The 23,955-nt window shown below is 39.6% G+C and overlaps 1 protein-coding gene across 2 annotated transcripts in view; it reads left to right on the top strand.

Annotated features, from left to right (window-relative positions):
* The first annotated feature begins 735 nt into the window (after positions 1 to 735).
* GABRB3 (gamma-aminobutyric acid type A receptor subunit beta3) overlaps positions 736 to 23,955 on the top strand; it is a 204,095-nt gene continuing 180,875 nt past the window's right edge. Inside the window, exons 1-3 of one of the 2 annotated variants that reach the window (XM_012760006.2) lie at positions 736 to 865; positions 1,745 to 1,836; positions 2,055 to 2,122. In XM_012760006.2, coding sequence (XP_012615460.1) covers positions 786 to 865; positions 1,745 to 1,836; positions 2,055 to 2,122 — 240 coding nt within the window. In that variant the 5' untranslated portion in view covers positions 736 to 785. Of the gene's footprint in view, positions 866 to 1,440; positions 1,616 to 1,744; positions 1,837 to 2,054; positions 2,123 to 23,955 lie in introns of those variants that run through there. The other variant, XM_012760005.2, reaches the window with a different exon arrangement.

Below are 23,955 nucleotides of genomic sequence, written 5' to 3'. Positions count from 1 at the left end.
TCTATTATTAACCATTCATTAAATCCCGGAATAACCTGAAGCAGCCTACAGGACACAAGAACGAGCTTGATCTGTAGGTTTGGTTGGTTGGCCACAGGAAGGACTGTGTGACCACCTTCCTGAATATTGGAAGTCTCAGATACAGAGAAACTTTACTGAGGATCATTCACTAAAGAAAAATATACAACCTGTGGCCTTAGGTGAGGAGCAACCCTAAGACACACAGTTGTGATACACAGGGCAGGATGTACCTGGTGTACACCCGTCTGTTTCTTGGTCAGTGCGCCAGGGGTCTTCTTATGGGCGCCGAAGGATGGAGGCCTGTCACAGAGAACACGGGGATCCTTGCTTTATATTAAGAACTATGGACAGCTCCGGGATGCACCAGACAGGAATGTTATTTTATATTATTTTATGATCCCTGGAATAACAATCCTGAGTCTCCAAGTCTAATCGGGATTCCAGTTTACTGATAATAAAATGCGCATATTCAGGCCTCTCTTAGCCATTCATTATAATTCTATTTATGTGAGCGGGGAGGGCTCAGTGCTCACAAGAAACGTTCAGGAGTGAGGGTGAGAGGTACAGTTTAAAGAACAGATCTTTTAAAAATGGTCATATTTTATCAATAAATAATCAGGCCGTCATGCAAGGGGCTGGAAGATAGGTCAGGCGGGAAAGCCCGGGGGTGGGGGTAGGGGCGGGGATCCCCACGTCGCCGTTTCAATGCTCAGCAGCTGTGGGGGCGAGAGGATCCCACCCAGGTTAGGCCAGAGAACAGCGCCATGTGCTCCGGGCTCCTGGCCCTCCTGCTGCCAATCTGGCTCTCATGGACCCTGGGGACCCGAGGCTCTGAGCCCCGCAGGTGAGAAGGGGGCTTCCCCGGGCTCCGCAGCCTCCCTCGGGGCGCGGCAGCACACAGTCCCGCGGGCGGAGGCGCCTCACGGAGCCCACGGGCCCCAGGGCCGGGCCGCAGCTGGGCGGTGGTCGTGGTGAGGGGGTCAGACTGGAGGTCGGGCGGGGGAGAGGGCAGCGGTTTTCTCGCTGCTCTGCGGGAGCCGCGGTGGCCGACAGTCCCTTCACTCGCACGGCGGCAGGGAGCTGGCTTCCTGGCCGACCCCCGGCCCTGCCCGGCGCTGCGCAGCCGCGGCTCCCGCTTACAGAGTCCGGCCCTGGCTGGCCCCTGCACCCCACGGTCCCCGTGCTCCGAGTCCCACGCGGTGGCCACTGAGGCGGGAGGGAGCGCCTGGGGCCGGGGCCGCGGGGCCACGGCGAGCGCGGAGGAGGGCCGGGTGCGCAGCGCGGCCGACTCCGCCTCCGGCTCGCCCTGCCTCCTCCCCCTCCCGCGGCTCCCGCGCCTGCTGCTCCTCCTCTCCCGTGCCCGCTCCTCCCCCTCCTACCCTCCCCCTCCCCCTCCGCCCTCCTCCGCTCCCGGCCAGCGCGGCGGCGGCGGCGGCAGCAGCAGGAGCAGCCCCGGCTGCGGGTCGCGACGGCGGCGGGGCGCCCCCTCCCCCGTGCCGGGGCGCGGCGAAGGGATGTGGGGCTTTGCGGGAGGAAGGCTTTTCGGCATCTTCTCGGCCCCGGTGCTGGTGGCAGTGGTGTGCTGCGCCCAGAGGTAGGGTCGCGGCTGGGTTGACGGGAAGCGGGCCGGGCGGCGGGCTGGGCGCGCGGTGTGCGCGCCGGGCGCTGGCGGGTGAGCCGCCGCCTGACCCTGCTGTCTGTGCCCCCTGCCCCCCTCCCCCAGCGTGAACGATCCCGGGAACATGTCCTTTGTGAAGGAGACGGTGGACAAGCTGTTGAAAGGCTACGACATTCGCCTGAGACCCGACTTCGGGGGTAAGTGGGATGCGCGCGGCCGCTGCGGGAAGGGCGACCCACCGAGCTGGCGGCCTGGGTGGAGGAGGGAGGCGGGGGCCGCATCCGCTAAGCTGCGGCTGGGTGGGGGGTGGGGGGCACTTCCCCTGCTCCCCCTCCCGGGATAGCCCCTCGTCCCCAGAGCCACCCGCACCCCATGCTGGAGCCTGGCTGATCACCGTGTCGTGCGCTTCCCATAGGTCCCCCGGTCTGCGTGGGGATGAACATCGACATCGCCAGCATCGACATGGTTTCCGAAGTCAACATGGTGAGTGCCCGCCCTCCCTGGGGCTGTCCCTGAGCCCCTGGCCCGCTGTCTGGGATAGCGGGCGTCCACGGCACAGGGCCGGAGGCCTCCTCAGCCGGGGCCGAGCTTCCCCGGCCCGCAGAGGGAGCCGCGCTCCGGGGCGCTGTCCTCTCGCTCTCCTGGCTCCTCCACCCGCGGGGTGTGCGCGGGGGGCGTCATTGGCGACGGAGCCGAGCGGAGGGCGCACCCTTCCTGCGGAAGGGGTCCTGGGCTGGCCTAGAGCTCCGCTCTCACGGTCGCCCTCGTGCTCCCAGCTCCTCCAGCGGTCTGTCACCTGGTTCCCGGTTCCTAGGCTTCCTGAGCGCCGTCTCGCCTCCTTAGCAACAGGCGCTGGGAACCAGGGAGAGGCGAGATGTGGGGGTGGCTCAAATATTCTAGGTAAGAGGTACTTAAGGTTTCCTTTGTTGTCGTTTGGAAGAGGATGCTGGCAGCGGGGGAGAACGGGGGGCTGCGGTCTGTGTGTGCCGGGGGTGCGTCAGGTCAGCTTCCTTGGTCTTGGCGGTGTCTGCAGGGGCAGGATCCGGGACGGTGGCATCCAGCTCCGCCGGGCTCTGTCCGAGGTGCTGACGGGGCCCCGCAGGCTCTGAGAGCTGGAGGGCCGGCGCTACCTACAGTCGGGTCTCAGAGTGGCCGCTCTGCCGGGAGAGTCAAAGGCTAGTGACCCGAGTGTCACTTAGAACTTGTGTGAATGCTGACAGGATTTAACATTCTGACCTGTGGAAAGCTGAGATCAGCATCCGGAGGTGCGGAGCCGGTTTTTGCACCCAGGGCTTTAGGACACGGGAATAATGAGAAAAATGACCCCTTTTATTTGTTAATTGAGCTGAAATACCAAGGGAGTTGAAAACAGGTTGAATTTTCTGCTGAGGGGCACTCTAAAAATAGTAACAATGGGCATTCGAAAACATTGTTTGGAAGAAATCATTTGGCAACTTTTCTTTCAAATGTACAACATTGAGATTATAACGAGACTTGGTTTCAGATAGGCCCAGTTTCACAACTCTGGTGTACATCAGAATCACGTGGGCAAACTTGTTTTAAACGCACACTCCCTTGTTCCTCACTTCAAGGGATTCTGATCAAGCTAGACTGGAGTCTTGGGGTCTCTGCACTTACAACTAATTCTTCAAATTATTTTGAAGCAGGTATTTTGTGGGCAGTATTTTGAGAAACATTACTCAAAGTAAGAACATACACAAGTAAACTAAAACTACTATTTTAAATAGACTTTAGTGAGATATGTTTTAAAATAAATACTACTGAGGATTTTGTAGGAAGAAATCTTTGAGCACACCAAAATATTTTCATCGAGTTTTCACTTCTAATTTATAGATTTAAAAATTACAATGTATACTTTAAAAATATGTACCTTTCTTTCAAAGTATATAACTTAGGGCATTTGTACATCAAGATATAATAATAGTAAAGAAACATAGAAGAAATGTGACTTTATGTAAATTACCTTACAATAAAAATTAACATGTATATTTTGCTTTTTATGTAATATTATAAAAATAATTCCATCTAAAAGTTATGTTTTATGGTCTGAAGGAAAAAAGTTGATATATTCAGGATCCATACTCTTAAATCTCTTATTTTCTCAATTGAGAACTTCATATTTTCTAAAAAAGGCAATTTAGTACAGAAGTTAATTGAATATTTAGTGGATTATGTCCAAAATCATTATATTGGACATCAAATGGACGAGAAAATGTTTTGATGTGGCCCTTTAAGAACTGTGTATAATATTAAAACAACCAGGGAAGTAAGGAGAATGTGTTGTTGTACATTTTGTTTGAGTTATTTTTTAAACTTAGTTATCCAGTTGTTTTGGCATCATGCCAAATGTCGACATATTTAAAAACTTTATCAATATTTTCCTAATTCATGGACTGTAAATTGAGGTGTCTAAATTTTCTCTGAACCCAGTAATAGAAAGACAGATTGAAGATAAAGGCCATTATCTTGAACAATCTTTAAGTGCATATTCCATAGCTAATAACTATGCATAGCATAGCCATAGTATACTTGTATGCATTTTTTTTCCATTCTCATGATAGTGATTTTTCTGGCTTTATAAGCAAAATTTTTTGCAAACAAAAATTGGGTATTAATAGGATTGGATACTGAAGGCTATTGGGCAGATTTGACTGACAGCCATTTAAAATACCTTCCTCCCACAAGCAGATTGGTCAACATCATGTTCTAGAAAAATCTGATTTTCCTTAACATATTTGTGCATGATATTAGCTATGACATCTCACTTATTATTAAAGGAACCTCACCTAAAGCAATGATTAAGCATCATTTTGAGGATCATGTTTTATGGGAAATGAACAGAGACTATGTGAGCATAAGATTATAGCTACCACTCAATCATGTTGTATAACAACAATAAATTCTACTTACGAGCTTCCTTAATCACCTTACCAGTCACAAAAGACCAATAAGTTGTTTTAAGTTATGAAACTAAATAAGAAATAGCGTCGCTTTAAGGGTATTTTAACTATTAGAGGAGATACGTCCAAAGGTGGTAACAGAAAGTAGGAAGTGGTAAGTCCCATTAGAGGAACAAATGAAACACACACAGAAGAGAGAGAGGGAGGGAGACAGGGAAGAACCTGGAGAGGGGAGATATTATTTTATGTGGAAAGCTTCAAGAAAGAAATTATATTTAAATTGGGCGAGGGGGATGAATAGAATTCTGACTGGCACATGCAGAGGAGGATTTCTGGGTTGGGAAAGAAAATAGCAAAGATATGGATGGATGAGCAGGACCAGAGACTGTGGAGGGGAGATTTGAGAGATGAAATTGGAAGAACAGGACAAAGCCCTGTGCACCCAGGGCACTTCTGCATGATGCCAAGGATTTCAGATGCTAATTTCAGGAAATAGAGAGCTATAGGTGGTAAAAGTTTTAAAGCAGTTGAGTGATGTGATTTGAGACGTGTTTTAAAATAAACATTTTGGCCAAAATGTAAATTTAGACAGAGGAATAAGGATGGTGAAGTGGAAGAACACAATTTACAAGAAAATTAGGGATCAATGGGTATGAAGTCATTTGTTGAAATTTTCTCAAGTTTTCATAAGATATATTTTTGAAAGTGTGTATTTAGTGAAATAATTAGCCAATGTTTGAAGTAAGGATGTTGAAAAATGTGTATTTCAAGGGAAGAAAGTTATGTACATGCATGTTGATGAATTTTGTAGGGGTGATTGCAAAGAGCAATAGCAGACACTACACAGTAGTAATGCTTTTCTCTTCTCTTTAAACAACTGTAAAGCACAATCTTTATCTACCAGTAGTGCATGTAGATGATGACTCCAAAAAAGTCTCTGACCTCAAATAAACAAATATATAGATGAATTATGTATATATCATCACTCATTTTGGTGTTTTGAAAAAATAATCTGAGAATGGATTTGAACATTTTAATATTTAGCATTGGGTTTTGCCATAGCTTGTTTCATGGATGCTGGAGATATTCTGCATTTCTGTTTTTTCTAAATCTTTCTATTTTTCTTTTCATATATTTCATTTTTCCTGTTTAAATTAGCTGACCTGCCAGTGGTCAAAAACTACTTTGTTTTATATAACTTCTCTTAGCTGTTTCTCTTAGCTCTTGTTTTAAAATTTTAGGTAATCTAAATTATGCATGGTTAAGTAATTATTCAGATTTAGTCCATGCATTTCTTTAAGTGAGATTGTATATGTGCAAGAACACTGTCTACTGAAAATTATTACATGTGCATGTTGTAATTTTGGTGCTTAGCAGTGGCCCTAGTATATAATAAACATGTGTTGAATAGATAGATGGAGAGATGAATAAGTGGAAGAAAATTATTGAAAATATAGGACACGCAAGGAAATATTAAAAGATAAAACAATTAGAAAAATTTAATTTAAAAACAGTATTTAAGATATGAGTTATTATTTTTTTAAATTTTTTAGAATGAACCATTGTTTGATTTGTTAATTTAGAGCAGAAGTTATACTACTTACTTTTTACTTAATTAACTATAAAGTATTAGGGACATAAAACTAGATTCAAACTCTAGTAATATTAATCCTGATTTCTGTGATTTAACTTGTGCCTTCTTATTACTTTATACTTAATTAGTCCATTAAAATTAACTCAACCCTAATGAAACTGTAACTACAGAAATTTCTTCTGATTTCATGCATATAAATTACATATTATTTTCCTTTTTAAAAAATTATAGTTCCTTTTGAGTAACATGTAATGTATTTATTTCTTAGTTATTACATTATAAGATGTATTATCCATTATGCTAGTTCTATTGTATTCATTTCTCACTTGTTGCATTTTCTTCTCATAAAATCCACGTTTTTTTGGTCTAGGTGTGAAGTTAAGTATGATACATAAGAACATTTAATAGTTTCAGCACATTTCAAGAAGTAGCTTTGGAGCTGCATCACTGTTAAATGGATACAATCTTACTCATGTACAAACTCATGCTCAGACACACACACATTTGCAACATCTTTTTTTTGTCTTTCTCCTTTTCAGAAGAAGGGGAGAAAGGAGAGAGTGGTTCTGGCTAGAGAGAGCTAGGATTAGGAGTTTGGCAAAGTCAGCTTTTAGGCATTATTTTTGACCAAACATTTGTTAATCAACCCCACCTTCCCCCATTTCAGTCTAGAGGTTGCTTTGCCATTAGTGAATGCTGAATGCTGGCTAGGTTCTCAGACAGAAGGAACTGAATCCCAGGGGTTCAGATAGAGCACTTGGAAAGAGCCTTATAAGAATGGGAGCTGTGGGTTCTACTTCCACGTCTGTGGGAACATCAAGCCTTAGGCAAGTCACTTAATCCTCAGTAATTCAGTCACAGGCTCCTAGAAGCCCAGGGCATGCCAGCACAATTGATGCCAAAGTGATATCAAAAGGGCTTAACTCTGCAGAGAAAATCGCAGTAAAGGCACCCGCACAACCACAGTTGTCCAGAAAGCTGTCCTTTACTGATTTTTTCCAAAGAGGCATGGGCCATGTTTACAGTTTGCATATGAATTGTTATTAGCAGTTTAAAGTTAGGAAATGTGCTAATGCTCTTATTACAAAGCAAGCTGGGGGATGACTCAGCAGAAAGGAAGAATGTTTCCCTGACCCAGTTGGGGTTGGAAAACTACTTACATGGAAGGCACTCCAGGAGTAAGGTCCAGGGAGTGTGTTGGCATTTGATTCCAGGTTCCTTGCATTTGGGAGGTAAGTCTGTTTACTGAGTGCATAACTTTTCACTGGCAGTATGTTTCATGCATAAGTTATGATCATACGTCAGTGCTGGGGCACTGATAAGAAAGCATGTAATGAACTTGAGAGATGGATGACAATAATAGCTTACATAATATACTCTTCATGAAGAGAGTTTGTGTTTAATATTAGAATGAATGGTATGGAGAGCACAAGAAAATGCTTTTTCCCTTTCCCCTGAGGGAGGTTGTAAAGCTCATGTTGTTACATCTTTTAAAAAATGGATCTTACACGCATCGTCCTGTTGTGAACAGCCTCTTGCCTGAGTTTGTGCTGGGCTCAGGGATCTTATGGTGTGTTGCTTTAGTTTGAATTGATGGTGCAAATCTGCTTATTTATGTGTAATTAAAGAACAATTATGTCTAGTAGGTAATTCAGTTTGAGTTGGTAAATTATGACTGGTTTTTATCTTTAACTCTAATGTTTGGCTTTTTCAAAGGAAAAATATGCTGCTTATATTTCCTCTGAAGATGGTAACTAAAATGAGTTAAAAAAAATAGCTGTTGCTGCTTGGGCTTCTAACCAAATGAAGGTACCTTGTGGATTTGGTGTTTGTTTAGACAAAGAATGGCATATATGTTAATAAAGAGGGCATTGTTCTTTTGATTGAATAATGCAGGAACTAAAGAAATACAGACATGTCAGGGGCAAGTGTAGAGTCCTGGGGGGGGGTCTTTCTTGGAAAAAAAAGGCTCAAGTCTAGAACTGCAGACTCCTGGATTTTCACAAGGAAAGCAATATGGGTTCATTACCACACTCTGACATGAGTGCTAGTTCTATTTTTCATAGGTAACAAAACCTTTCTCACATACCAATCATTGCATTGTGAAGACTACCAAACAATTGGAATAAATAAGTGAAACTTATCAAGCATCTGAAATCTTTTGTAATCATGTCGAGGTGTAGCTTAGGGAATTGATAACTAACAGTTTTACACCATCGTACAGTTTATAAAATGCTTCAGGTATTATGTCATATTTAATCATCAAACCTGATCATCAGCCTGGTGAAGCAGGTAATGGAGGTGTTAACCTCATCTCCATTTTTCAGATGAGAAAATAGGCTCAGGAGTAGCATTGACTTTCTCATTCTTACCGCATGGTGAAGCTGGGACTTGGTTCTGCATCTTTGGTTTTTCTACCTCATGGTGATACAGAGCAGCATAAGATGCTCTGTTAGGGACTCAGGGGATCTTATCTTTTCCCACCACCTTCATTGCCATCTAAATTAGGTCCTCCGCTTCCACTTTTCCTTACTTTTCCTTGTAACCCTTATCATAGTGTTAAATATTATTTGAGTGTGTTTATTTGCTTTGTCTTTCTTCTCCATTTCTTTCCCCATTAGACCCAGGCTCCATGAGGCAGGGCTGTATAAGCAGTCCTTGCATAGGGTCCAGCACTGGATAGGCACCTACTAGATATATTTGTTGAAAGAAAATATATGAATAAAGAATAAATATATAAATGCATGAATAAATTGATATGTAAATTTCCAATGAAATATTTTTATAACTCAGAATTTAGGCTCATGACTGAGAAGAATCTTATAGACTAAAATGTGATATATACAGTTTTTACTTTAGGACAGTGGTCCCCAACCATTTAGCACCAGGGACTGGTTTCATGGGAGACAATTTTTCCATGAGGGAGGGGAGGTGTGGGGGTGGCAGAGCTCTGTGGCCTGGTCTGGCAGCTTTAGGGGACTTAATTCAATCAGAATTTTTGTGATTGCACTCAATATAATATCATCAGCTATAGCTATTAACCCTTTTACGGGAGAGCTTTTATGCTGATTTCATAGCAGAAAGAATAGTGAAGGATTCTAGTGGTCCTTCAAAATTTAGCCCATACAGGGGTTGGTGTGGATCGTCTTAAACACCAATCACTGATGCCTTTGTATACTCAGAATTTTGTGTCTACTTATAAAGTGTACATGGGTTGTGGGTTGAACTTTTCTGGATGATGGGGAGTTTTGATTGTTCTCCTTGTACAGGGATGTGTTGGGCTCCGTCTTCCCTTTTCATCCACCATTCAGCAGTGCAGTGGAGTTGCCGTGGGTTTTTTTGTTGTTGTTATTGTTTGATAGTTTTCTAACGCACGTTACTTCTGGGCCATTTATACCAGCCATTAAGAGAATTCTCTAGCTGCAGAATTTGGAAGAATAGGACTACGATGGCCCTCATCTCTTGGCCATGTGCTCAGTGTCATTCATTCAAGACGGACAGTTAGCTGCTTGTTCTCTGTGGCTGGAAATGCAGATTCCCCTATTCCCTGGGCATCAGAGGGCCACATCAAGAAATAGGAGCCATGTGAAAGCATTAACCAATGTATCTATCTCTCTTTACATTTTTCCACTCAACTTAAGCATCACACAGAAGCATTTCATACAATTATCAAAAACTTTAGCATACATGGTACTAACGTCTCAGATGAATAAGAATAAAATTAAGGGATGAGAACACCAGAGTTCTTTAAATGCCCTGATTTGTGCTTCTCCATTCAATCTGATATCATTGATTACATCGGCATCATATTTTCACCCCAGTTCTACGATAAAAGAGTCTTTTATGTAAAATCTTTGCCAAATCCACATGCTATGATTCATGAAATGAAATACATTTGTTTTATTTTATTTGTATTAACTTTAAGGCTAACAAAATCTGCTGGTTTAAAGCTATAGAACTGATTGTATCTGATGCATATGTATAAATATTTGTCAGTTAATTCAAAATCACATCTATGTTCTTTTAAACTTTAGATTTTTGAATAAGATTTTCAATTGTTCATTTTAATGAGTAGAAGGCACAAGTTTTCTGGATTACTCACCATTCCATGATGTGTGTGTATGTGTCTATGTAGACCAAAAATGATTGTAAAAGAAAAAAACAATTTGAGTAATTTTATTTTAATATTTTAATTTTTGCCAATCGTGCTGACTCTAAATATCCATCTGGGAGACAAGTACATATCAGGTCCGAAGTAGACTAGAATGGTTAGCAAGCACAGCGTCTGCCACATAGGATATGCTGGGTAAATATTTGTTAAGCGAATTTTTGGTGCAAAGGATGCTTGTGGTAAAGCTGTGCCTTTGATATGTTTTATTGTAGAGATTCCCTTATTTGAATGCTTGTTAAGCCCATAAAATTAACTATAGCTTTAAACATGAGAATCCCTGAGAACTTGTCACAGAGAAAACATTTGAATTATGGGCAACAGTGCCATCCATATGGTCTAGACCAGTGATTCCAAAACTATGGACCAAGAACCCTTGTGAGGTGTGGAAGTTACTGCAAGGGTCCACACAGCTAAGTGCCTTCCAAGCATACTTTCTCACCATTAGTTTACACTGAGGGTGTAGAGTCCAAACTCAGAGGTAGGACCTGCAAGATGCTCTTCTATGTGCTAGAAGAAGGTTGGTGACATCTGTTTGAAGATGAGGATTGATTGTGCTATATTCCTTTTTAATGCTATTAAACATTCTGCAGATAACTCATTGTTATAAAGGCATATTTGATTGTGCTGTTGAATGAGTTTTCATTTCTGAATTTTTGTTTATTTTGGTCCTGGACACCAACATCCCTGTGAGCATGTCATTTCTTGTACTGTGTGCTAAAATAGTGCTTGCTTAAAAGAATGCTATTCTATGTTAATGTGTGCCCCATAGTCAAAGTGTTTCTGTTCAAATAATATTGGAAATTATGGTAAACACATACAAAAGATGTCTTTGCTGTAGAAATTGACAGGTCCTTTAATATTATAATGATTTTGTAAATTTTCATGAGAGGGGTGAAGAATTCATCATTGTCCAGATATATGTGTTAAGGGATGAGGGCCACTATTAACCTTCTTCACAAGGTTTCTGTAGGACACAGTTTAGGAAATGTGTGCTAAAGGACTGAATCAGAATTGTCTCCTGTATGTCCAGTCCCTGTGAATGGTAATAGCTGAGAAGATCAGTGGATTTATAAAGCCTTTTTCATGACAATGTCCACAGCATGGAAGGCAACATTTTGACAAAGAATTTACCAGTTCATATGGAGATGAGTGATATTTTCTGGAAATGAAGATTAAGTACCTGTTATAATTGATTGATTTAAAAAAACACAAAGATTTCATCTTACAATAACAGTCTTACTGTTCACATTGAAGGGAGATTTGTGTGTGTTAAGCGTCCTTATTTTCTTCTATTTAAGAATAAAAGATAAAGAGGCAGAGATATATGTGTTGAAGAGGAGAGATGCAAAAGGCACTTAGGCCCAAAACAGTAACTTAACTTTGGGAACAAAATCTGGCTCCTGGAGGCTATTGAACTTGGTAGCCTTGGGAGCCTGGGGATTCCTCCCGTGGCTGTAATGGGGGAGAGCAGGCAGTGCTCGGACCCTACACCCCACTAGCGAGAGTCCACTTTCATCTTCTAATATAGTTCATACACAAATATTATGATATGTAATTTACATTATGTATGATGAGATTATATAGTAGTTTCTATAATATCATTTGCATGTCTGTCATATTTATATGTGAAGTAAGATTCTGTTTGTATGAAAGTTTCCAGTGATAAAAGAGTTAAATATCATCTGGAAAAAGTCATGTCTAAAATTCCTCTTGTAATTTTGCATAATTGTTTGAAGAGTGTATACATGTCCATGGATAGTCAGTGACAGTAGCTCAGAGGGCAGATGCATTTTCTGGACTGTTCCGTAAACGACAGTCTTGTTGCAAGAGAGCAATATTGATTAAGCACCACTGCGGAGGCCTCTCTGGGGACCTGACCTGTGCTTGTCTCAGGGATTGTAAAAGGCTGGTGGTCACAGCCCAGGAAATCAAAGTAGATCCAGAAATGTAAAGAGATTCAAAAATGTTAATTGATTGTAATGGTTTTTTGTTTGTTTGCTGGTTTTGTTTGTTTGTTGGTTTACATTTAGAAGCAGATAAAACTGGTCTTACAAAGAAAGGTTCTTGTTTGGGAGATACAGTGCTTGTTTATCTTTCCTTTTCTCTTATGCCAAGTTGCAAGAAAAATTATTATTGGAAGCTCTGAGGTCACAATGGACCTTTTCTATCAGGAGGCTCACTTTATCAGTTTCTATCAAGGCATTTTAATTTCCACTTATTCCCATATTTAATCTCAATCAGCTAAGTCTCCATCCTCCATTTGAGTACATGGGAGAGCCACCTTTTATTTAGCGTTATACTGCATTATTTCAAATTTCATCTTTATTATTGAAAAGTGGCTTCCCAGGCTTGAGCTTTTAGTTTATCATCATAAACTGTTTGAGATTTTAATTATGTAGGTAATTTTCTCTCTACTCCAGGGTACCTTGCCTTTAGAGACAACTGGGGGGTTAACTTGTAACATTGCCCTCTGCAGTAGAAAAAGTTAGTTGTCAGAATGCTTAGATCTCAGGGAAGGGTTCATGCAAACTTTGGCAAGTTGTTCAGACTCAGTGGCCCTCAATTTGATTGCCTTTTTTAATGAGGTGCTGAAATGAATGTTCTCTTAGTTGCCTTGCTGTGCTGATTTTCATGTTTCTTAGAGTCCATGAGCAGTTTGAAACATAAGGGGACCTTCTATTTGCCTTACACAGACCGCTACTTTTTGTTATTTGATATCACATGTGGTTTATTAATTGGTTATCCAAGTAGCCGTCGGGTGGCACTGAGCCACTCTGCTCTGGCAGCTTGCAGTCTTGTTCTCAAGGCATGGCCAGTGTGAATCTGGGAACTGTATTTTCAAGCTCTCTGTGCTGTATGCTATGAGCCTGAGACATTTTTCACATAAACAGCTGGGATTTTAAATCTGCGTCCATGCTCAGTGATTTTCCGATCTCAAACATAGTAGTGTTAGCTTTTTTGGTCTGAATTTAGCATTATTAAGTTATGAGTAAAACTTGCAGTGGACTATTAAAATGCTTCTTTTGTATCCAAAGCATAACCTTTCTGTTAGCATCTAAGAATTCTTCATCCAATTTGGAAATGTCTCAGTTAATACTGTCAGATACCAAGTTGTCCACATTCATATTTTTAAAAAATTTTATATAAATTCAATTTTCATGTGCCATTATTTGAATTTTCTGTGATGTTTCAGTAACATAATTCTTAACATTGTTTGAGTTCCTAATCCAGTCCAAAAGGAAGAGGACATAGGCTTGGACAATGTCATCTGCAGTGTTGCATTCAGCCAATTTGGGAGATAAGCCTGAATTTAATAAAGATAATTATAAGCTTAGGCCTCAAAGGTAGATTTTGGATGTTATAGCATCTCTACAAAAAACAAAGTTTTGCCATATTTTCCTTCTTTCTTGATTTCTAGTCTCATTAATAAAGAATTTCACATACATAAAATCCAAGAAATTAAACAGCGTGGGTGTGGGAATGAAGACTTTTATTTGCCTGTACTAGAGTTATGCAAAGAGATGTGGAAAATTGTTTAACTTTATTCTGTAAGAGGAAAAACGTGGATGTGCAAATCCTTAAATAATTAGGAAACTACTATTTAGGATTATATATGGTGTGATCCAAACTTGGAAGTATTTAATGGCACACAGAAAAAAATTCGAAGTGTTTAGTTCATATTTGTCTACTGTAGATGAAATCTGGCTAATAAGGGATTTAGTATTTGGTTAGGAAAACTTATCGCATGGTCTAAAGAGAGTAAATAAGTGACTTCCTAATTTATCACTTTGACATCATTTGTCTACAATGGTGGTCCCATACATATGTTATTTTCTTATTGTTTATCTTTCACTGTCGGTCTCTGTTAGAAGTAAAAGTGGTATGGCTGCTTCTTGCAAAGTTCAGCATTAAAAGGGGGAGACACTTTGTTTGAAGAGTAACCATATTAGCACATTTAGGGTAGAATCAACTCAGAATTGATGGGTGGGAAAGTCATGGGCATTGGCTGGTTTACTAAGATGATGGAAAAAGGTCCACGTCCTGCATTGCTTCTCAGCTGCCCACCCAAGTGACATTTATTTCCCTTTTAGGAGGTGAGCAATAATGGTTTTACCTGCTAGTTTCTCTAAGTTTGAATACCTCAAGAGTCAATTTGGCTCGGTATTTTTCCTCCTTTTATCATATCTCTCAGTATCTAAAACGATGAATGAAAATTCTCTTTTCTTCTCCAACATCCTTTAGAGGAAAGTAGATGAAATTTGTTAAACAGAGGCTGACAGGAAAGCAAGCATCTATTAATTGACATCCAATTTCCTGATATGCCAACCTTTGCCCAGGACTGTACTTGATTATGCAATAAGGTACAATCAGAAAAATCGGAACCTGCTCCTGCTGCAGTATTAATAGGAACTGTCAGGCCGGGTGCAGTGGCTCATGCCTGTAATCCTAGCCTTTTGGGAGGTTGAGGCGGGTGGATTGCTCGAGATCAGGAGTTCGAAACCAGCCTGAGCAAGAGCAAGACCTCTGTCTCTACTATAAATAGAAAGATATTAATTGGCCAACTAATATATATATATATAAAAAGTTAGCTGGGCATGGTGGTGCATGCCTTTAGTCCCAGCTACTTGGGAGGCTGAGGTAGCAGGATTGCTTGAGCCCAGGAGTTTGAAGTGGCTGTGAGCTAGGCTGATGCCACGGCACTCACTCTAGCCTGGGCAACAAAGTGAGACTTTGTCTCAAAAAAAAAAAGGAACTTTCAGTTAGCCAGAGGAGGGACTCACACTTCACTCTCACATATTACTGAACTATTTTCTGTGTGTATTATCAGTTAAGTGTGAGTGTTTCTAGTCTGTGCTTCTATGGAGATTTTCTGTGTGTGTGGCTACCAGCATTTTTACTTTTTCATGTAACTTTAAATTACAGATGTTTCCATGCTATTAAATATATTTCACAAGGGTTTTAAGAGTTGTATTCCCTTGCATGGCATGGCATGAATAATATATTATTATAGCAGGTAATAATATATTATCTACTATTTTCCTATTGTTGGATATATAGATTATTTGCTCTGATTTGCTAGACTAAATATTGTTTTGATGACTATCCATGTGTATACATTATTTATGGATTATTTTTTTGAGATACATTTCATTAAATAGGATTACTGAATCAAATGGTATGAATATTTTGTAAGGTTTTTGACACATGTAACAAAGTAGATTTCAAGAAAAGATCTCTCTCCCTTTGAGCTCCTATTGAATTGTCTAAAAGTGTTCTATATCCATAATTTTAGAATGAATTTCTTTTAGTAAGTGGAAAGAGAACCATAACCAACAAAATATTAGAATTAGAATATTAGAATTTAAGGCTAAAAGTCAACCCCCAAGCTATTCTTAATTTTACCATTATTCCAACATGATCTCATCTAACAATAAAAACCATAAATAATTTGGCTTTATATTAAAATTGACTTTATCTTCATTATATATTTGGCATTCTAATAGTTATAAACAATAGAGTACACAGGTACAAGTTGTTGTTTTGAAGGAATCAGGATTAATTCTAATTCCCACAATAAATCTTAGATGAGAAAATAAAAATTTTCTCAGAAGTTGAACCTAAGAAGTTGGAAGAAAATTATTGTTGGAAGCTCTGAGATCACAATGGACCTTTTCTATCAGGAGGCTCACTTTATCAGTTTCCATCAAGGCATTTTAATTTCCACTTATTCCCATATTTAATCTAAATAACAGCTGAGTCCTCCATTTGAGTACTTGGGAGAGCCTTTGGAGCAAACATGGGGACACGCTGGGAGGAGCCCATCACCACTGAAGGCACTCTTGGGAAAAGGGGTCCTTCTGAGTATCTTGCCCTGATCCTTCTCAGGACTGTGGTGAGGGTGGCAGGAGGTGAGCACTCAGTTAATCCGAGATATTGTTTAATGAACCATTAATTTACTTTGCCTACATAAGTAAAAGTTTAAGGGAATATATTTCACGCAGTTAATGAGAAAAAATGTCAGACATCGTTAAATATGATTCAAAGTTTGGTCTATCGATGCAGAGAAAAAAAATGTTAACTGGCCGTTAACGTGAAAGGGCATTTGGATGAATTTGGATTTTTTCCACCTTGTGTATGAAATGAATGGGTGGCCATTTCCTCTCCCTCCCCATTTCTGAATCCCTCCAGCACACCCAGAAATAGCAGCCCTCGGTGAAAGCTATTCAGAAATAACTTCACATTTCCTCAAGTTTCTCAACTACTTCTGATCTCTGTTTTGTTTTTTTTTTTCTTATCTTTTCCTTACATCAAGGTTGTACATTTGACCAAAGGTGCTATTCTGATTTCAACAAGACCGTTTTTTGCTAATCTTCTTTCTCTCTCTCCCTCATTCTTACTGTTCCTTCTGCTCTGTCAGAAATTTTAGTTTCACTCGTCCTTAAGTGCCTGGTAGCTGCCTCCCATCCTACACAGCAGAGAAATCTATTTCAAGATTCACTAGCCCCTTAAAATCATGGGTATGTGCAGCTTCTGCCCAGCCTTCAACAAGATGTTGGGGAAAGTGACACAAGCAAGCCTGCCCACTAGGGAATAATGGTCTCCGACTACAAAACATCTCCCAGTAAGTATGTCTTCACCACCAAGAACATTCTCTGTTCTTAAGCTTCTTAAGGCCTCCGGTCTAACTTCCCATCTTTCCTGATAGCTGTTGAACTCAAATTTGTTTCCCGCAGAAGATTAAGAGCATAGGCTCACCTGCCCCCTGCTTTTGCCTCACTCCCCGTGTGTTTCTCAGGCAGAGATGCCAATTAAAAATGCTAATTCAAAAACATTTATTAAAGAAAGCAAATGATAAATGGTGTAGAAGTAATTTTGAAATTGCAGGGTCAGCGGGGATTGTGCTCCTGGACCCGTTCCTTCTATCACTAATCACCCTTACCTTAGGTAACTGTGGTTAAAAGGAGAACCAGTGAGAAGAGATGGAAAGACAGAGTGGGTATTAGAAAGAGGCTTTTCATCTGCTGGTTAAGTAACACTAAGATGTTTATTTTTAGAAAGTATTTCAAAAAAGCATGCTTTTCTATATAGAACAATTTGTTTCTTGGGAGGGGCAGGGATACAGTCTCAACTAAATGCCTATATTTAATATGTACCCTTCCTCCTTGCCAAGTACCCATGAAAAGTCATGTTATATAGGGCCTCTGAATATTAGGGATGCATTTAAGGTCTCTAGTTCACTAAGTGTGATGCAAAGGCATAACTTTAATTCCTAAAAAATTAAAATCTGAAATTAGCTAGAAGGGGAACAAACTTGACACTACGAAACCTAGAGAGGTGATGGCAAAATTCATGCTCTTAATAAAATTTATTTACTGGGATGCTAAATCGATAGCAACACAAGGCACCCAAGAAAAGTGGTAATGAGTTAGATATACCATTGATTTTTTTCCCAGGATGCTTTGAAAATATTGGGATAGGATGAAAATTAGGAGCCAAACATCAAATTCCAAATCAGGAGGAGGAAGTGGAAGTGGTTACTTTAAGATCCTTTATTTCATGACCTTCTATGTCTAGAGAGCTCTTTTTTTATGGAAGGAAATCTGATCATGGCTCTGTTATTACTGTTGGGCCTCATTCCAGGAGTCGGAAGCTATAAACTTTGGAACAATGCAGCTTTCCATCTGCAATTGTTCTGGACACATTCCTGTGCATTTCTGGTTTGAATTTCCACAATAAAATTGTTGCCAGTGTTACCAGTTGATGTTTAAAAGGTTATTATTTTATTTTAAATATTTGATTAACATGAATTGTAAAATGTGCTTTGTTAAAGAAAGAAATCCTGTGAATTCTAGATAGCTTTACCATCGAAAACTCTTTTTCTCCCCAAGTTTATTAAAATGAAAAATACAAAAGTTCAGAATTTGAAGAACTCTTATAAAAACATATTACATAAATCTCAACATTAGCAGTTCCTATAATCTAGAAAACTTTTGTAGTCTAGAAAAATTATGAAAATCTAGAGATTTTATTATTCCTAGAAAATGCTAACTGCATTTTATAATATATAATTTTAGAGGAAAAAAGAATACTGCCTTGTTATTCTAGGAACTTAGGGAAAACATTTTGGTTATACATGATGAAATCTAAAAATAAATAAGCTTTGGAAAATTTTTAGAATTCATGATATTTCTGAGTTCCATTACATTATTAGCAAAGAATGTATTAATGCTTTTCTTATTCACTCAGTATAGCAGCATTACTTCGACCTCTTCACTTTCTAGCCTACATCACAGGCTGCCGTATCTCTGGCAGTTCTTTGCCATCTATGAGTTGAGCATTTCAAGATATTCTACTTTTTTGATTTAATAGAGCCATGTTACTATAAAGCAGCTTCTTGTGTTAACTTTTCTCTTTATAATCATCAATAGCCTATTTAAATCTAATGCAACTACATGTTTTACTTAATCTTAATTCACTCATCTCTGTGTATTCTGTTTGATTCTTATTATTTAACTGAGCATGTCTCAGCGATGGATACCATGTCAGCTGGTCCCTCTGCTTGGCACAAAGCAAAGAAAAATTTAAAAACATAATTTATATTTTCATAACAAAAAATGACATTTGCATTTTATCATTCATTTTTCAGTCAAGTTAGAAATACCTTATCATTCTCTGAGCGGTTCCATCTAGAAAGCATTTGAAGGGCAATCTCTAGGTAGTGAATGGGGTCTAAGCCCTCATACTCCACTACTGCTAATTGAGGGCTTAGGTTGACTGGATAATTAACATCCACAGTTTATTGAGAACCTCATTTTTGTAAGTAGTTTCTACTTCTTCCTTCACTGAACCTCTTCCAGAGTTGCTAATGACTAGCAAAATGGACTGATTTGAATTCCAACTCCTTTTATTTCCCTGCCTCCTTTCTGGAGATGCTTATTAGCAGAAATACAATCAAAAGATATGAAGACTGAGGGGAAGAGGAGATGGAAGAGAAGAATTAATAGAAATGTGAATAGAATTAATAGAAATGTGTTTTTCGGTTTTTTAAATTTCTAAACAGGTTTTCAATTCTGGCCAAGATGGAGTAGTGTCATTCCAACCAGTTCCTCCCTTTTACAGAAAAAAAAAAAAAAAAAAAAAAAAAAACCCTCTGGACATAACACAAAAAATAAGCATAGGAAAAATCTGAAGGTTAAAAGAAGTCAGCCTGTCTGAGGACCTCAGGACTTGGAGAATATGATGTTGTATTGAGTTCCTTTGGTTTTCTTTTTGTCTTTCATGTCCCCCAGACACTGTACTAGAAAGTCTCCAATCTACAACTGCCAACAAACAGACAGAAAAACAAAACAAAACAAAACCAAAAAAGCCCTAGCCAAAGAACCAGGAAAACAATAGCCTCAGAGCACAGGAAACTTTTTGATAGTGCTTCCCCTACTCTAGGTAAACACCAATCAAAGACTGTATTACACTTCTGCCCCATGGTTTCAGCAGAGGCAAGTGGAGAACTCATCTTTTACCCACCACTCAGTAAAAATAGGAGGGTATGCTCCTAAGATGCAGAAAAACTGAACAACACCATTATTCAGTAGGTTCCGATTAACATTATGGAATACTTTAACCAACAACAGCAGAATACAATTTTTTTTTCCCAAGTGCCCATAGAGCATTCTCCAAGATAAACCATATTTGGGGTTATAAAACAAGCCTCAATGTATTTAAAAGAATTTCTATCATGTAGTTTAGGTTTTCTAAGCATAATGGAATCAAGCTAGAAATAAATGACAGAAAGACAAAAGGAAGGTCTCTAAACACTCGGAAATTAAACGGTAAACTTTTAAGTAATCCATGAGTCAAAGAGGAAGTTAAGAAAATAAAAAGATACATAATGTTGAATGAAAATGAAAATACAGCATATCAAAATTTGGGGGACACAGTTAAAGCAATGCTGAGAGGAAAAGTTATAATACTAAATGCTTAATGTTAAAAAGCAGTCAAATTTAAGTTCTCAAAAGCTAGAAAGGGATGATCAAAATAAAGTAGTGGGTGTGGGTGAATAGGGTAGCACCTGGGAGCCTCGTGGTGTTAGAACAGGTCTGTGCCTTGATTTTGGTGACAGGAGTCTACGCACGTGATGAAATTGCACAGACTCCTCCCCCCATGCAGACAGCGCAAGTGCATGTTAAACTGGTGAAATCTGAATGTCGTGGATAGTACCAATGACAATTTCCTGTTTTTTTTTTTTTCTTTCTTTTTTTGAGACAGAGTCTCACTCTGCCCCAGCTAGAGTGCCGTGGCGTCAGCCTAGCTCACAGCAACCTCAAACTCTTGGGCTCAAGCAAACCTCTTGCCTCAGCCTCCCGAGTAGCTGGGACTACAGGCATGTGCCACCATACCCAGATCATTTTTTCTGTATATTTTTAGTTGGCCAATTAATTTCTTTCTATTTATAGTAGAGATGGGGTCTCACTCTTGCTCAGCCTGGTTTCAAACTTCTGACCTTGAGCGATCCGCCTGCCTCAGCCTCCCAGAGTGCTAGGATTACAGGCGTGAGCCACCACGCCAGGCCCCAATGACAATTTCCTGGTTTTGATATTGCACCACAGTTATGCAAGATGTTGGGGGAACAGTTATGCAAGACCATGGGGAAACTGGGGGAAAGGTACATGGAACCTTTCAGTACATTTTAAAAAATAACTTCTTTTGAATCTATTCTTATTTCAAAATTTTAAAAAAGTTAATAATTCTGAAGGCGTATATACATACATATGAAAGTACACATGTATAAATGAATATCAGTAAATGAAATTTTTCTTGATATAATTTGAAAATTGAAAATATGATTTTCAATGTCATGAGCTTGATACTGATTATTCAAATTTAATGAAAGGTTCTGTTATTGTTGATGGGTTAGGTTGAACATGATTTCCATTGTAATTGATAACTGTGTTTTTTCCAGTAAGGAAGCATAGTTTAGATTTTTTAAAAAATTACAAAAACAAAAGACTTGGGAGTCACAAAAGGAGTTAAATGTTCATGCACCCTATACAATTTTCTAAGTGAAATATCAGAGAATTTTCATGCTTGATCTTAGTATCAAATGCAACTACTCCACTGCTAGGTCCTGAGCCGTACTAAGTTGCATGGAAAAGAGCGTTTACATTGTGCTATTTTTATACGCCTCATTCAGAAAACCTCAGCCTGTGTAAATTTTTTCTCTTTAGTTTGCATTGAGCGTGGCTGGTGTTTAGTAGGAGACATGATCTTGATCATGTTGGGAGGGGAATTAAGTACATAGGACTTAGTTTTTTGGTGACTGGCTCTGTTCTTTTCTCTTAGCTTCCACTTCTGCAAAATGCCTTTTCCTTCCATAGTGGGGAGAGTTGAGAAAGGAATTTGTTTCCAAGAAACCTGAAATGTACTTCTTAGAGATGACTGCTGGAAGCATGTGGATTGCTGTTGATATTTGTGTGCATATTCACTCATCTCTGGTGATCAGTCTAATCACAACTCTGAGTCAGTAGCTTGTAGAAGGGCTAGAAATGGAAGTGGTGCAAGGTGCATGCTCATAAGGAGAAGTGAGTTGGCAGATGGGGAAGAGAATCACTGTGATGACAGAAAATGGCCTTTCCCTATTAAGGCTGTCATATTACATTTTGCTCAGTAACAAAACAGACAGAAGAACTAATAGGATGTTCACTTTTCCCACAATTTTGGATTTTCTCGCTCTGGCATAGACTGTCCATTGATCTAATGAAACTTGTATGCTTATGCCTAGTTCTACTCTAGCATCATTCTGAATTGGAAAACATTTATAATAATACATACCAATTACCAAATACCTACAGTTTATGGCAGGTAAAAGATTATACAGTTAAATATTAACAGTCATCTGTCACAGTAGACAATTCAAAGAGATTAAGTCAATTGCTCCAGGCCACCTGAAATTCAACCCAAACCTGAAATCTTTCGACTACAGAACTGAAAGCCTGGGTAGGGGCTCTGGAAGTAGTAGAGACAGGAGGTGAAAGAAAAGAATATTGTCCATTTCATGTGTACCATTTCCATGAAGAAAATAAAGTCCAGTGACAATTTAATGATGAGATGAGCAGGCTTAATGTTATATAGATGCTAATAATTCCCCAATTAATATGTAACTAAAATAGAATCCCAACTGGAATTCTAGCTTTTGCTAGGAACTTGATAAATTGATAAAGTTCACATGACAGAATAAATGGGCAAGAATAACAATTAGAGTTTGTTAGGAAAAAAAGATTAATTAGAGAACTTTCCTTATGAGGCATTTAAAAAGCAGTTGGAAATGGGGCAGGTCATTCGCAACAGGGATGATGTAGTGAATCCGTGGACAAGTGAAGAAAGTTCAGTAGCAGACACATTCATATCTGGGAATTTAGACACTTAACAAAGATGGTGTTTCAAAGCTGGGGCAAAGAGATAATCTATTTAAGGTTTTGGGTGAAAACATTAGACACTCAGTTTTCTGCCTCATGCTGTGTATAAACTAATGGCTTGCACATTTTGAAAGGACTTGGGAGAAAATATAGGAGAATATCTGGACTACATCTTGAATATGTTATAATCCTAAAGTAAAAAAGGCTTTTGTTTTTCAAAGCAATGCATCGAGACCAGAAACTGTAAAGAAAAACAAAGTTGAAACTAAAAATTGGGTAAATAAAGGAATGGACAGTAGGTACTGCAAAGGGTAAGTATCTGCTGCAGTAGAAGTACTCCAAGACTTAGAAGACATCAGAGAGCCAGTCCTGGGCAAGGACTCAGAAGGCCGACTGTAGGAGAAACACCAGACAGTGGTGACAGAGAGGCAGTCACTATCAGTAATATGCTTAGAGAAACATGAGTGAACCCACAAGGATAAGCCACTTTGGATCCAGCATTATTAAACCTATGGGAAGATGTGCTTCTAAAAAATGTCTTGTAGGAGAGCATAGAGGTGCAACCCATAAGGAGATAGTTTTAAAAACCCTCATACTTTTAACCCAGAAATTGCATTGTGAGCATTTTCCTCTGGAAACATTTGCACAATTGTTACAAAGGTGATAATTGCATCATTGTTTAGAACAGTAAGAAACTGGTGAGTAACAATGCTTATAGTAGGGAAACTGGTTAAATAAGCATGCATACTTTCAGACAGTTGGGGACTGTGAAACAGTGCAACGAATGAGGTGTATATATCCACATGATATGGTCCATAGATATTCGCAAAACAACGTGCATAGGATGAACATAAATTTGAATAAGAAAGTATATAAATTGGAAATGACCAGGAAGGACATTCACCAAACAATGTGTGTTTGATTGAACTCTTTTAGAGTGTGTCAGGGAGAGGAGATTACAAGGTACACACACATACACACACACACACACACACACACACACACACATATTAGCTTCATGGCTAAGAATTACTTTTTATAAATAGAGATAGAAATACTGGACAGCAAACTGTGATGGGTTTCATGCCTCTCATGGTGATGTCACTGTGCGCGATGGAAAGGCAACCCTGTTTATTCTCTGTAAAGAAGACATGACAATCACTGAGAGCAACTATTGTGTTAGGGGGAACTTAGTTCAAGTCACGTAAGGCTTCTGTATT

The sequence above is a fragment of the Microcebus murinus genome, chromosome 7 (assembly GCF_040939455.1).
Source record: "Microcebus murinus isolate Inina chromosome 7, M.murinus_Inina_mat1.0, whole genome shotgun sequence".
In the NCBI taxonomy this organism is placed as follows: Eukaryota; Metazoa; Chordata; class Mammalia; order Primates; family Cheirogaleidae; genus Microcebus; species Microcebus murinus.
Note: the sequence above shows the minus strand (reverse complement) of the source record. Positions and strands in the feature narration are given on the sequence as shown.